The sequence below is a fragment of the Sinocyclocheilus rhinocerous genome, unplaced genomic scaffold (assembly GCF_001515625.1).
Source record: "Sinocyclocheilus rhinocerous isolate Xijiao unplaced genomic scaffold, SAMN03320098_v1.1 scaffold541, whole genome shotgun sequence".
Lineage (NCBI taxonomy): Eukaryota > Metazoa > Chordata > Actinopteri > Cypriniformes > Cyprinidae > Sinocyclocheilus > Sinocyclocheilus rhinocerous.
Window position 1 is genome coordinate 1106689 of NW_015658519.1, and position 14225 is coordinate 1120913.

The following is a 14225-nucleotide window of genomic DNA, read 5'->3' on the forward strand; positions in this document are numbered from 1 at the left end:
GTTGTGCCAGCAGCACTTAAAACTGCTGCGGTCACCCCTGTTCTCAAAAAGCAAAATACTGATGTGAACAATTTAAACAATTTTCGTCCAATATCAAATCTTCCATTTTTGGCTAAAATTTTAGAGGGTGTTGTTGCTTCTCAATTACACAATCATTTGACTGTTAACAACGTTTTTGAGCCATACCAGTCTGGGCTTCGAAAACCACAGTACTGAGACAGCCTTGGTCAAAGTTACTAATGACTTGTTACTAGCATCTGACGCTGGATCTGTGTCAATCCTTATCCTTCTGGATCGAAGTGCAGCTTTTGATACCGTCGACCATACGGTATTACTTAGTCGACTCGAATTGGTCTTTGGGGTGACAGAGATTGCTCTGGATTGGTTCAGATCCTATTTAACTGATCGTAGTCATTTTGTTTTTATGAATGGTCACAGATCAGAGGTCGGTCCTGTTAGTACTGGTGTCCCTCAGGGCTCATTACTTGGTCCTTTGTTTTTTAGCATTTATATATTTCCTCTTGGGCAATTGTTAAGATCTCTCGAACTGAACTACCATTTTTACGCTGACGATACGCAGATTTACATCCACTCTAATCCGGGCCAAGATGTGAATATTTCCCATCTCTCACACTGTCTCTCTGAGATTAAGTTGTGGATTTCTTGTTTGAATAGTTCCAAAACGGAAGTTATGCTTCTCGGCTCTCCCCATAAATTGCGTAATGCTAGCTCTTTAGCTTTGTCTGTTGATGGTGTTGCTCTGGAGTTACAAAGTAGCCTAAATTAAAAAACCTGGGCGTTATTTTTGATCCCAGCTTGTCATTTGAGCCTTTCTTGCTGAACACTAAGACCTCGTACTTTCATCTCAGAAATATTGCACGGCTACGACCTATGCTGTCTTTCTCTGTTGCTGAAAGGTTAATTAATTTGTTTGTCTTTTCTCGTCTAGACTATTGTAACGCCCTTCTTATTGGAGTCTCAAAATCTTGCATCAACAAACTTCAACATTTACAAAATTCAGCAGCCAGAATTCTTTCAGGGGCCAGGGTCTGGGTCTGGCTCCTCAGTACTTGGCTGAGCTTTTAATTCCCTATTTTTTTTTTGCGATCTTCTCACAGCGGTCTTTTAGTCATTCCTAAAACACGACTGCGTTCTGGGGTGATCGGGCATTTTCATTTTACGCCCCCAAATTGTGGAATTCTCTCCCGGCTGACATCAGGGAAGCAAATTCGTTAGGTATTTTTAAATCTCGTCTTAAAACTTTTTATTTTCGTCTTGCTTTTAACTGATTGTTACTCTGTATTCTTGTGTATTACTTTGGATTTTTGTGTTTGCTTGTGTTGTAAAGTGCTTTGAGAAAGTACTCTTTTAAAGGCGCTATACTAAATAAAATGTATTATTATTATTATCTAGACTTTTACAAGCTGTGCTGAGTGAGTTGTGTCTGTAAAGTTGCAGGAGTTGTAAGAAAATTTTCGATTTTCCTGTAAAATTATCTCTTTACAATTTGTGTATAAAACTCTTAAAGAAAACGTTTCCTTTGTAATTTGATAGGTAACTGACAAAAAAGCACTCACCAGTACACAATTCAATGTATGATACTTTTGTTTAATCAAGCTGTCATACACAAGTATTTAGAAAGACAAAGATATTAAAATGAAAACTGTACATGTTGCCGTTTTGATGCATTTATGTATATTAGACCGCCTGATACGTTTCAAGGCCTAAATATGAGGTAATATTAGTCATTCACATGTATGATAAGGCTAGAAAACGTACATCTCACAACAAGAGCCAAATACAACATGCTGTCACCTGTGAGACGCCACACCAGAGCACTGCTCCACGAAAGACAAAACAGGCAATGCCAGTTTCTTACTGAAAACGGCCAAACATAACAGACAGATAGATCCAATCACTCCTCTTTAGTGTAAAGTGAGCAGCTCAAGTGTGCTGATAAATTTAAAAACTGACCCAGCCGTGAATGACTGAAAGTCCGTTTGAGTCTCAAAAGACTGTAGAGGTATTTCTTTTGGTCAACATACATAATGTGACTTCATTACCAGTTTAACATGAACTGGTAAGTGAGAAAAAAAAATAATAGCAGAAAAGCAGAATAGAAACCAGTAGTGTGTTGATGAACAACTTGCATGAAGAATGTTCACTGGTTTTTCATCTGAAAAAAAAAAAAGCATGACTACTTCATTTGTCATCTATCGCAAATGCAGTGTGCATTAAAAAATGAATCTTTCGTGAAGAGACAAGTCTGTACCTTAACTCAAAGTACAAATACAGCCCGCAATTCATTTGTCAAATGGTTGTCACAAAACATGATCTACTAGCTTTTGCCAATTTCAATCTCTCCTCATAGATATGCATTAGCATTAATAGGGAAAAAGAGCTAAAAAATACAAGCCAAGTAGTTATCATTGGCAAAACAAATGCCTAAGTCCCAATTCTGACTGTTTCGGTTTGGCTTGTTTGGGTTTTTGGATGTCATCATGTCTACTCCCTCCTCCTTCAGGCTTTCTGGTACACAAGGACAGGGCAGAGCAGAATATGTGGGGGACTTGATTTCCTGCTGCCTCCAGGGACAGTCCAAAGTGACTTTCATGTTTACACCCAACTGACAGAGCTTGTTGTTTAGGGTTTTAACCAATTTCCACTTAATAACTCGCTATGAAACTGTACCTAACATCTTACCTTTGGCTAGCAGATAACCAAGATTTCTCAAGTCATTTTTTAAGAATGCTTCTGGGCCTCATAAAATGGTTCACATAGCGCATACATCAAGCCTTCTGCCATGTACTACTGAATCCACCATTCCCACAGTATGACCCTGTTGCATTAGGTGATCCGGTGAATATCAGAAGTGAATGTGTTATTGAAAAAACACAATCACACTGAGATAGTTTGAAGTTCAGACTGGTTTCATGGTCACATCTGATAATGGTTATTGTCCGGGTGCGTACGGCCAACTGATGGCACTGCCAGACAGCTGCATGTCACGGATGAGCGTCTCGATGGGCGTTTTGCCCACAAGGCGCATGAAGAAGAGCTGAGAGATGAGGTTGGCGGGCACGGCCCTCAGAGCGGGCAGTCGCAGTAGGAGCCGTCCGAAGCGTTGGGGCTGCCCGGGGTACTGCATGCGCTCGTACTCGGTCAGGGCCACCTGAGCTTTTTCCTGCAGGCTTTCCACATGAACCGGGTCTGTCAGCCCACACGCATCTAAACACAAAGAACACCAGATATTCAGGTATGAAACTACACTCCCTCTAACTCAACTGGTAAAGCATGATGCTAGCAAGGACATGGTCATGGTAGAGCTCAACAATATGGAGAAATGCTGGCCTGAGTCAAGTTGCCAACAGGTCACAAATTTCCAATGGGAAATAGTATGAGTGAGAGGTACATAGAGTTATGTGGAGCTTTCAGATCTGATTTGGTTTTGGATACAATGAAAGAATCAAGTCTAATCAAAACTAGGATTGTGAGGTGAGAACTGCAATTTTTGGACTTAACATTTGATCTTTAAATACCATTTCTGTAAAATGTGTAGTAATGAATATTTATGGCAACACGTTATTTTGATAGTCCACTCTAATGTTCTCCTAACTATAAGTAACTTTGCAACTACATGTCAACTACCAGTCATCAACACCCATTCTACTGACTAGTAACTTCTTCTACTAACCCTAATCTTAACCTAACAGTCTAATAATAATCTAAAGTTAGTTGACAAGTTGCAAATTATCAATATATAGTGTAAACCATACTTATGCTCCAAGTAATTATTTTATAATTATTACATAATAATTTACATTCATTAGCCCTAGAAAACAACCTTCTATGTTTTTCTTTTAAACCTTTCGCTGGTCATTTGTTTTATGTGGGTATATTCATAAATGTACTGTTCATTTATTTAACCATAGTGAATAAACGGAAGGTAATGGCTGCTTCGCATCCAATTTGAAGGTTCAGTGTGTCCGCCTTTTAGGGACAAAATGTGAAAAAAGTATGCGAATGTCAGAGATAGTGGAAAGTTGGCTTCATTGTATGAGTTTGAGGTCAACTGATGGCCAGTGCTGCACTGTCATTTGTTATTACGCCTTGATAACTTAAACATTTAGTTGCACATTATACCAATTTAAACTTGTCACAAGATAAAATTATCTAGCATGCTAGCAAGTTTTGTAGAAATTGCAAGAACGCATTACAAATTAAGTAAAAACTAATTAGTAATGCTTAGCCATGTATACCAGCACTTCAAGAGTTTAGAAATTAATGGCTTACATTATAACAGTATCATTTTCAGCAATAACTTATTACAGCAAATTTCTTCTTTGTAAAATAAACACAAATTAGTAAGATTGAATGATTTTTTTTAAAAGTACATGTTTTCAAATATAAATGATAAATTAAACAGAGCCCTGCTTAAGTTGAATTATAAGTTGGAACATGCATACTAAAAATGTTTGAATGCACATTGAGACATTTGGATACAAGTGCTAAATGAATAAATTTAAACTCTAACTAAAGGTATGACGCTACAGGACAGAATATCTGCATAATGAAGGTATCTGATCTATAATGTGCCTTATTCTTAACAATATGTTATAATATAAAGGTGCTTCATAAAGCACATAGGAAACACTGAAAAAGATTTTGTCTTCTCCAGTAGAGGGTGCTAGCATTATGCAAGAAATTTGACTGTCAGCACAATACTCACTATACTCTACCATTCTACAGAATACAAATATATTACATCTTCTTTGATCCGATTATGTTCGGTTAAATGCAGTTTAATCGGAGTAATGTGTCTGGCACACCTGGTGAGAAGAGTGCAATGGCCTTCAGACAGCTGTACTCTGCTGTATCCACTTGCAGGCGGGTCAGCTTCTCCACTTGGTCCTGGAAGATGCGCACCTGGTCCATGAAGGACACCACCCTCTCGGCAGACATGGGAGAGGAGTGAAAGCCTGCGGCGGCGAGCAGCGGGGCCATGTGCAGGGGCAGGGCAGATTGGGCGGCGTTGAGAATAAACAGTTCGCTCCAGCTGAGCCGCAGCAAGGCCACCTGCTCAGATACAGGCAGCTCGGGGAAGTAAGGAATGTTTCGGGCCCATTCGATGATGCTAAACAGGAGTCTGGCGGCTAGCTCGCAGATGCTGTCGATGCCCATGGATCCTCCGCCCCCCTGCATCTGCTGGTTGTACTGATGGCTGTAGCGGCTGTTAGGGTAAGGCTCTGCCCGCAGGAGCTGGGAGATGAGCTCAGACACCGGCTGCCCGTTGTAGAACTCGCTCACGCCACTGCCGGCATTACCGCCCACTGGAGTCGTGGATGGGCTGAGGCTTGAATGCGAAGGTGGGATGCGTCCACGCTGAACTGCTAAAGGGGGAAAGGGGAGAGAGAAGGGGAGAGTCGTGATGGAGTTGAAACGCTTGATAGATGACATTACTAAGTTTCAACGCTCCTTTCTTTTGCTAACATGCAACATCTGGCAGAGAGTCAGAGCACTGACCTAAGGGATTAGAAACATCTAATTCCTGATTACACAAGCACTCAAAAAATGAAAAAGGAACCTGCAAACACCGTTCTGGTTGAACCTTGAGAGACTTTATAAACGAGGAATGAAAATGTTCAATAAAAAGCTAAACATTCTAATCATCACTCTGTTTTAAAAGCAAAACTGTTGAGGAAACAGTGAAATATATAGGTCATCACACCCTAATGTAAGTTTCATCATGTGCACTGGCAATTGTGGTAAACAAACACCATCTGGGTCGGCTTAAAATAAAATACAGCTCTTAGACTCTCGTCACTCTAACTATCAAATATAAAACAGTGATCTCTACAGCTTTCCGCTTTAGCAATCCATTATGTTTGTCAGACTGCTTCAAACCAGTAACCTGTGAGTATTTTGAACAAGTCATTAAAATAACCTGTTTCTAAGAGTCATGTTTGTGAATTGGACTACACTGTTTACGCTGTATGCTTGTTTTTGCATGCAGTCAGTGAAAACAATGTAGTCAAAAAAACGAATTTTGAGGTTCCCAGTCACATTCAATTCATACAGCCAACTCACAATTTGTGTAAAATATCATTTCTTTCCCATGACGCTGTAGATTCAGTAGTGTTAAAACAGTAAAAAAAAATTATAATCTTATTCAGCTTTAATATTCTTGTTAATACTCTTATTCAAAAGATTTCAGTTTCAAATAAATGTTCTTTTGAACTTAGTTCATCAAAAAAACATGAAAAATGGACCATGGTTTCCTCAAAATTAAGCAGGACACCTGTTTTCAACATTGCTAATAGTAAGAAATGTTTCTTGAGCAGCAAATCAGCGTATTAGAATGATTTCTGAAGGATCATGTGACTGAAGACTGGCGCAATGGCTGCTGTAAATTCAGCTTTGCTGTCACAGGAATAAATTATATTTGAAAATATATTCAAACAGAAAATAATTTTTAAATTGCAACAATATTTCACAATACTACTGTATATTCACTGTATTCGTGGTAAAATAAATGTGATTCTGGTGAGCATAATTAACTCCTTTCAAAAACATTTTAAAAAATAGTGTATACTTGAAAATGTGTCCTAAATATGTCAATGAAACAGCCCATTGCTTACTATATATTCTATAACATGTTGACAAATCAGTGGATCAGTTGACTGAGTCTGTGTGCACTAAACAATGACAGAAAGCCATTCCGACTGATTTGATGAGAGGGATAGACAGTTACCTTCTTTGCGCATTCCCACTCGGAAACACTTCTTTAAGCGACAGTATTGACACTGGTTGCGATGATGTTGGTCAATCTGGCAGTCTTGGTTTGATCTGAAAGGGACCAAAAAAAATGGCTTAATGGTGAGACTGAAATTAACATGCTGACAACATCAACTAACACGTACAGCTAACACATACATAAATATCGCTGACTTTCCCTCCATTACCTGCAGGTATAGTTTAGGTTTCGTCGGACACTCCGTTTGAAGAAGCTCTTGCAGCCCTCACAAGTAAACACGCCGTAGTGTTTCCCACTGGACTTGTCACCGCAGACCCCACAGTCCACCACACAACCTTTATCATCCTCCCCGGCCTCCATGTCGCTGCCGCCTCCTTGCGGTGACCCATCGTCCTCATCTCCCCTCAGGTACCCCTTGTCACCAAGTCCATTAGTCTCCCCATTGGGATCTCCCCACCCCCCTCTCACCATGGCCATCGCTTAGTTCTCAGCACAACCGAGGAGGAAAAATACTCCCAAACGTGCTGTCGGCACAGATGGTTTCAGTTGACCCCCTTTTTTGACAGCTGTGTGTTCTAAAATGAGAAGATATGACGGCCTCTATATCTGGTAACTGTCCACAGCTTCGTCTCACACATTTAGGCTCAGACACGAGTCACGAGTCTGAGTCAGTCAACTTTGGTCTTCGGAAAGTGGGCTGTGCATGTTGATTTGCCTCCTTGACTGACCATATTCACTTTTTGCTCCAGCTTCTTTAGTCACCCCTTGAATAACGTGTCGTTTAGATGTCAGCCTGTAAAAGAAAAAAAAGTTACTCAAAACCAAAGTAACAGACACAGTTCAGGGTTTCTACACTTTCTGACTACAGGATTTCGGTCTTTTGTGATTCCTGAATTAAATGTACATAGCACTAAAAAAGTTATTTCTAGCCTAATAAGCAATTGATAATTAATGGAGCAAAACTAATAACACGTCACCTAAAAAAATTTCCATGACTTTTCCTGGCCTGGATAATTCTTCATTTACTAAGAGAGCAGGAACCCTGAACATAGAAGTTTTGCTCTACATACTGTGGCTTTTACAGTATGAATACATAATATATCAACTATTAATATATTTTAAATGAATTTTTAGACAATTTCACTGGAGCCTAGTAGCCAGAGATTACCAAAGAATTTTACTAAAGTGTCTAACCTTTCAAAATTCCTTGCCAAGATCCAGTAATGAAGAACAAAACAGAAACACACCCACACATACAGTGATATTTCAAAATACAAACGTCTTAAAAGCATACCATAACAAACTATAATCCCATACTATATATAATCGCATACTAATCAGAACATCTCGGTATAAAAAGCAGCGCCTTCCTGCACTATACTGATTGTTCAAGGAAGTGCTGCGCTTGTTTGTTGTGAAATGAGGGCAGACTTTTGGAGTCTCTCTAACAGTTACTGTGGCGCTGATTGAAAACGGCTGAATCAAAAACGGAACGGGTGAAACCATAACGTAAGCTCGTGTTAATGGTTTCGCCGTGATCCGGGGCTAAAGGTCCCCTTTCTTGTTTTTTATGAGCGCCAGTAACAGACATGCGGCCTAACCTCCAGCGATCCTCAGGCAGGGGGAGGGGTGGAGCCATAGCTTTAGCGACATACCTCACTCATGACTTCGGCGAACTCTCTATATATTCTCGCTCACCTTTGACGCCCCGAATGACAAGCTAGCGTACCGATAACCGCGGCGAAACCCCGGGAGTGTTTCAGTATCCCTACCTGTTTTGGGAAGTGCAAAAGTCGCGCTGGCTTGAAGAGGACAAGAGATAGCGCGAGCCAGCCAGTGTCCAGTACAGCGCGCGCGCCGCGTGCCTGTGAGGGAGCGAGAGAGAGAGAGAGTGTGTGTGTGTGTGTGTGTGTGAGAGAGAGGGGGGTGCGGAGGGATTTGACACAGCTATTCAAGCCCACGGTTGCCATGGTATCTCATGCCTTATATGGGCAAAGAAGTCAAAGAGCAGCTCTGCTGGGCACACAAAAAAAGAATGTGGTGTTTTGCTCCTGAGAGATCAGTGACCTCAGGCGTGCTTCAAAGGACTGCAAATATGCCTACAGGACGCCAAACCAGTAAATACCATAGGAGAACATTTAGTCCGGAGCCATGCACAGGCTAGGTATATAATGCTCTATAATATCATTAATAATTTTAAATCAGGCAAAACATTTATGAAGGAAGTATTTAAACTAGCTTGTATCATTTTAATGTTACTAGTAGGCTATTTTTTAACTACTAGTCAGTCATACTAGCAGTGACTAGTATCTTTTTAATTTTCACAAGTATGATTTATTAAATACTAGCATAATACTTATTACAGTATTTACTTTCTACTCCAACTTTACCAGTGCTTATTTTAGTGTCTATTTATAAGAGACTATATAATATCTTTCCCAGTAGTTAACAGTAACATTTCTCATCTCACTAGTTACAGTTGCCGTTTTACTAATGACTCAGAATGGTTGCTTTATACTTCAATTAAAAGTTTTACTAGTGATACTAAAAATGCCACAGTAGTGTCTAATAAAGTGTAATTACACTTACAAATTAAAGTGTGTTACTGATTCCAAATTACATGACAAAAATTGTGGTAGCACTTTATTTTACAGTCCTGTTACTCATGTTTATACTATGTACTTATTGTAGTAACTACAATAACTAGGTACTAACCCTGAACCTAACCCTACCCCATGTAGTTACCTTATATTACCAGTACTTATAGGTACACTGTAAGTACATGTAAGTGCGCCTACTGTAAAATAAAGTGCAACCAAAATAGTAGTTAGTAACATAATCCATTACATTACACATTTAAGGTAATCTAATGAGATTACTTTGTGATTACTTTTAGATTACTTTTGACCTAACTTGTTTATCACATTGATTTAAATAAGAAAATTTCGTTGATATACAGTACAAAGAGAAAGAAAATGTATTCTATTAATTTTTATTAACAACATGATGTGCATTAAACATTACATTACGTCAAGGTTTCCCAAACTGTAATTTGTGAAGGAACAGGTAAGTATAATGAAAAGAAAATAACTAATTAAATCCTACATTTATCATTTTAAAATAACAGCATTCAAAATAAAACACTCACTAAAAAAAGCCAAGAAAACAATTAAAATTGACTTTCTGAGTGTATATAAGCGGTATAGGCTATTTTAGAAAGGACAATTTAAAAGAAGAAAAATAATTAGCGAGAATCAATAAATTATGAATAATGTAATCAATAAAAAAGTAACTGTAGTCTGATTACGAGTATTCTAAAATGCAATATAATCTAATAACAATCTAATTAATTACTTGGAATCTGATTACATAATCCAGATTACATGTAATCAGTTACTACCCAGCAATGACTAATATATAGTAAATAGGATTAGAAATGAGTAGTACCTAAATGAGTATAGAACAGTAAAGCTAGGTACCAAAAATAGGTACCAGCAACAACTGGAATACTGGTGAAACTACAAATTGATATATATGGTAGTTGGAAGTAACTAGTTGATAACTAGTTGACAGATCCCAAATGGAATTCAAAATATGTGCAATTTGTTTTCAGTTGCAATGGATTAGTTAGTCTCTGAGTACTAGTTTGTTCTGGAGTAACATTAAAGTTGATACTACTAGTCACTACCAGATTACTTACTAGTATTAAAAAATACTGGTAATGTAAAAATAGGCAGTAGTTTTAAGGAAACATTAAAACGCCCAGATATGCTTTATGATCAAAGTGTTACAAAAAAGCACAAATCATGTTAATGGCAGTTACCAGGTTTGAGTAATAACCCGAGAACATATCTACAGGTGAGGTAAAGCTTGAATTCAATCCAGGTTTTCGTGGCAAGAGGTCAGAGGGTAGGAAAGGCATAATTTTGTGTAATAATAATATTTTGTGCAATTATCAAACAATGCAGGTGAGCTTTACAAGGTCACCGGTTCAGCCAAGATTTTGGTTCAGCATTGTTTCCTGTATGAAAAGGAATGCAGAGTTTCTTTAATTTACAATTTTTTATTTCTTTCAAACAACGAGAAACCATCCAGGCTGTACAACTTGTTGTTGATCCAGGAGACAGCTGTCTCGTTTTGAGATTTAGATCTTGGCCACCAGTTCACATAATTATTCAAGGGTCACACTCAAGAGAAAAACATTGCATTTGCTGCTCTCACTCAACCTCTGCTTCCTTCTCAACTGTTCCTGTGAAATCATATTCTTAGAAACAACAGAAACAAAAGCATACTTTGGTTTCTCAACGAAACCAGAAGCAAATGGATTTGGCATAATCAATTTACATCAGCTCTTTTTCTTAGCAGAATGTAAAGTCTTCCCCCCCCACAAAGACTGTGTGTGTGTGTGTGTGTGTTTGTGTGTGTGTGAAAGAGAGCACTAAATAAAAGAGGAGTGTGAGTCTGAGAGCGCATGCTTGAGTTATGTGCATTTTACAAGCTTGGTGTTTATTTGGCCTTTGACCCCAGGGTTCAGGAATGTGATTGATCTCTTTTAGGATATGGGGTAGCATTGCAACTCTTACTTGTGCTGACTTTACCGAGCCCTGAAAGCATGTTGGAACATACATGGGCTTCAAAGATGTTTAATAAAATATTGTTTTTATTATGCAATAAAATATTTGTATTTTATTTTTGAATATTATATTTTATTTTATTAAACATTCCATACTGTTTTATTAATTAATTTTATTTTGCAATTAAATATATATATATTTTTTTATCATATTTCATTTTAATGTGTCCGTTAAATGACAAAAATGCTAGTGTTATTTGGAAATATCTCCATCTAGTGGTGAGATGAAGAGAATTCTCAGAATCAGAATCAGAATCAGAATGAGCTTTATTGCCAGGTATGTTTAATCTAGTGGTGAGATGAAGAGAATTCTGTAATTTTTTTATGTTAAAATACATATACCTAGGCTATTCCAGTTTAGTATCAGAGACTAATTTATCTGAAAAGTGTAAACACCGACTCTGTAGCGCTATAAAAACATTGCTCTGTTTGAACCCAGCTAACAAGGAACATTCTCAGAACTATGGAATGTTCACATAACCTAAATAAAAAAATAAAAAAAAACTGGACATTGCATGTTCAGAGAACATTCAGAAATAACATTTTCACAACTTAAAGGGAACGTTAGCTAATTGTTTTTAGAACATATTTTTTGTTAGCTGGGAGCATCCAAAGGAAGTCTGCTATACTATACCTGTGGAGAACTAGCATCTCAAAGGCAATTTAGTTTAGGTAGCTAACTATCAAACCATGTATCACGTATAATTCCTAATGCCATCCAAATAAAGCATTTTACTCTACTGGGTTAAGGTTTTTTGCTGTCACCCCAACATTATTTTCTGTAGATCATCACAAGCTTCATTGCTTTTAAATTATGTTTCATTATTTTCTTTTTTATATTTCTCTTGTTGTTATGTAAAGTCTCGTCGGTGTAATTACATAATACAAGCACAAACGTTTTAACGTTAATGAGGTAATGTGTGCTTTGGCAGGTTTACGGGATTTGGAAACATTTGAAACAACAGAGTGCGAGTGAATCTCGTTACATGATGATAATTTTAACGTCAGCCGTATTTTAGAAACAGATAAACAGGACGATTAATTCTTGATAATATCAGCAGATGTGTATACATCTGTGTTTATTACTGATTTCCTTCATTTGTTCAGTAGTTTACCTAAGTGTCCAGACAGTGCCTTCTACGTTTGTCACTCTGAGACACAGCTATGAATTACTGTTTCCTCTTGGAATCGGGGGTGGCACATCAACAGTTCCTGGCAGGAAAGCCACATGCTTTCATAATATTCCTATCCTCTGACTCTTAAGATATATAAGATATCAGAATAAAATAGAAACATATGGCTGAACAACTACAGAATATTATATAAAGGCACCAAGCTGGTAACCTAATTTCATCATGTTTAAAGTAAAATTGGCCATGTATTGAAATGCTTTGGTCAAAGATAATGTTTTAGTAAGACACAATATACAAACCACATCCTCATCCTACCTACATCAGGAAGAATTTGTCACAGCATGTAGGAATGTGTTTTACAATTCTCGAGTCAATCAGGAGTATTTTAGAGCATCTGTTACATGATACCAATATAAAAAAGTTGTACAATGTTGTGGTCATTAACCTAGATAGATTAAATTAATCTCTGAATAACTGTTCAAAACAGCACGTAGTCAAACCATCAACCATGAGCTTTCTCAAGTGCCAACATGCTTTCAAACAAAAGGATCTGTTTTGGAGACAATGTACAGTCTGGGTTTGGGCCACCCCCTGGTCAGTGCTGATGTTGTTCTAACCTCGGGAATCATGAGCATAGGGTGGATCAGGGAAGCGTCATCCAATGGGAGGTGCAGGAAAACAATATAAGCTGGCAGCGTTAACATATTTAACTTCTTATTTTGCCTTTGATGTTTCAGGAGAACATTTTGCATAGTGAAGGAGCTTGATTAGGGCAGTGATGTACAACAGCAGTTACTCTCAGGCCAACTTTGGCTTGGCTGCCAAGAAGATGCACAAGTCGAAAGGCAAGAGCTGTGGTTACTACATGAAGATTGTCTTCTTTTTCTCCTCACTCATCCAGTCTCTGATCATCGCAAGTCTGGTGCTCTTTCTGGTGTATGGACAGTCCGAGCACACGGTGGAGGAGAAGAGGCTGCAAGAGTTGGACCAAAGCGTCAGCAAACTCACGATGGAAAATTTCATTCTCCGTGGTAAGGAAAAGAACCTCACCAAAGTTCTGAACGTCACTCTCACTGCAAAGCTGAAAAATGACAAAGCTCTGGCTGAATTACGCAGACTGGCGAACACCTCATCTGTGGCAATAAGGAGCATGCAAACAACAATGGTGAGATTTGGGTCAAAAAATTTATGTATTCAATCAATTAATTTGTCGTAGGTAACATTATGTTTCATACACAAGAGAATGCTGTGGTGTTTGGTGCATTTAATTGCATGATGTATATCAGGGGTGTCAAACTCATTTAAGGTTGAGGGCCGGATCGGAGAAAATGCCCCCTTGTGCGGGCCGAATTACCTTTTGTTAAACCCTAGTTTGCTCACAATTACATTAATATTAACAATACAAACTACAATATAATTTAAAAAAAAATCTAGGACAACTAGATGCTTGGTTATTTTAGGGGTGTGCAATTGACACAAAATGTCTTTTTTTTATAGTGATAATTACCATATTTTGCAGAGTGTGTTTTTGAGATAGCACCTTGGTTGGTTTTTAAGCCTGTCATGGATAAATAAATATGACACTAAAGCCGCCAGTAGGTGGCAGCAAGTCTCCGTCTTAATGAGTGATCCATTGACTCATTCATTCAAAACGGCTGATTCGTTTAGAACCCAAGCTAGTGATTGTCTTATCAATGCGCCACTG

The 14225-nt window shown here is 38.2% G+C and overlaps 2 protein-coding genes across 4 annotated transcripts in view; one reads left to right on the forward strand and one right to left on the reverse strand.

Moving 5' to 3' along the window:
- Nucleotides 1-1623: 1623 nt before the first annotated feature.
- Nucleotides 1624-8662, reverse strand: LOC107722588 (nuclear receptor subfamily 2 group F member 6-like). 3 transcript variants are annotated; one of them, XM_016531008.1, is made up of 5 exons: nucleotides 8527-8662; nucleotides 6963-7547; nucleotides 6752-6846; nucleotides 4830-5387; nucleotides 1624-3228 (listed from the first exon to the last, which is right to left on the reverse strand). In XM_016531008.1, exons 2-5 carry the CDS (start codon nucleotides 7229-7231, stop codon nucleotides 2954-2956), a joined length of 1197 nt encoding a protein of 398 aa, XP_016386494.1. In that variant the 5' UTR covers nucleotides 7232-7547; nucleotides 8527-8662; the 3' UTR covers nucleotides 1624-2953. The 3 variants fall into 3 exon arrangements, with proteins under 3 accessions (XP_016386494.1, XP_016386492.1, XP_016386493.1); XM_016531006.1 differs by having other exon boundaries at nucleotides 4830-5390; XM_016531007.1 differs by lacking the exon at nucleotides 8527-8662 and adding an exon at nucleotides 7949-8051 and having other exon boundaries at nucleotides 4830-5390.
- A 4472-nt stretch (nucleotides 8663-13134) lies between these two features.
- LOC107722517 (plasmalemma vesicle-associated protein-like) overlaps nucleotides 13135-14225 on the forward strand; it is a 4130-nt gene continuing 3039 nt past the window's right edge. Inside the window, exon 1 of the mRNA XM_016530880.1 lies at nucleotides 13135-13685. Within this exon, the coding sequence (XP_016386366.1) occupies nucleotides 13299-13685 (387 nt within the window). The 5' untranslated portion in view covers nucleotides 13135-13298. The remainder of the gene's footprint in view (nucleotides 13686-14225) is intronic.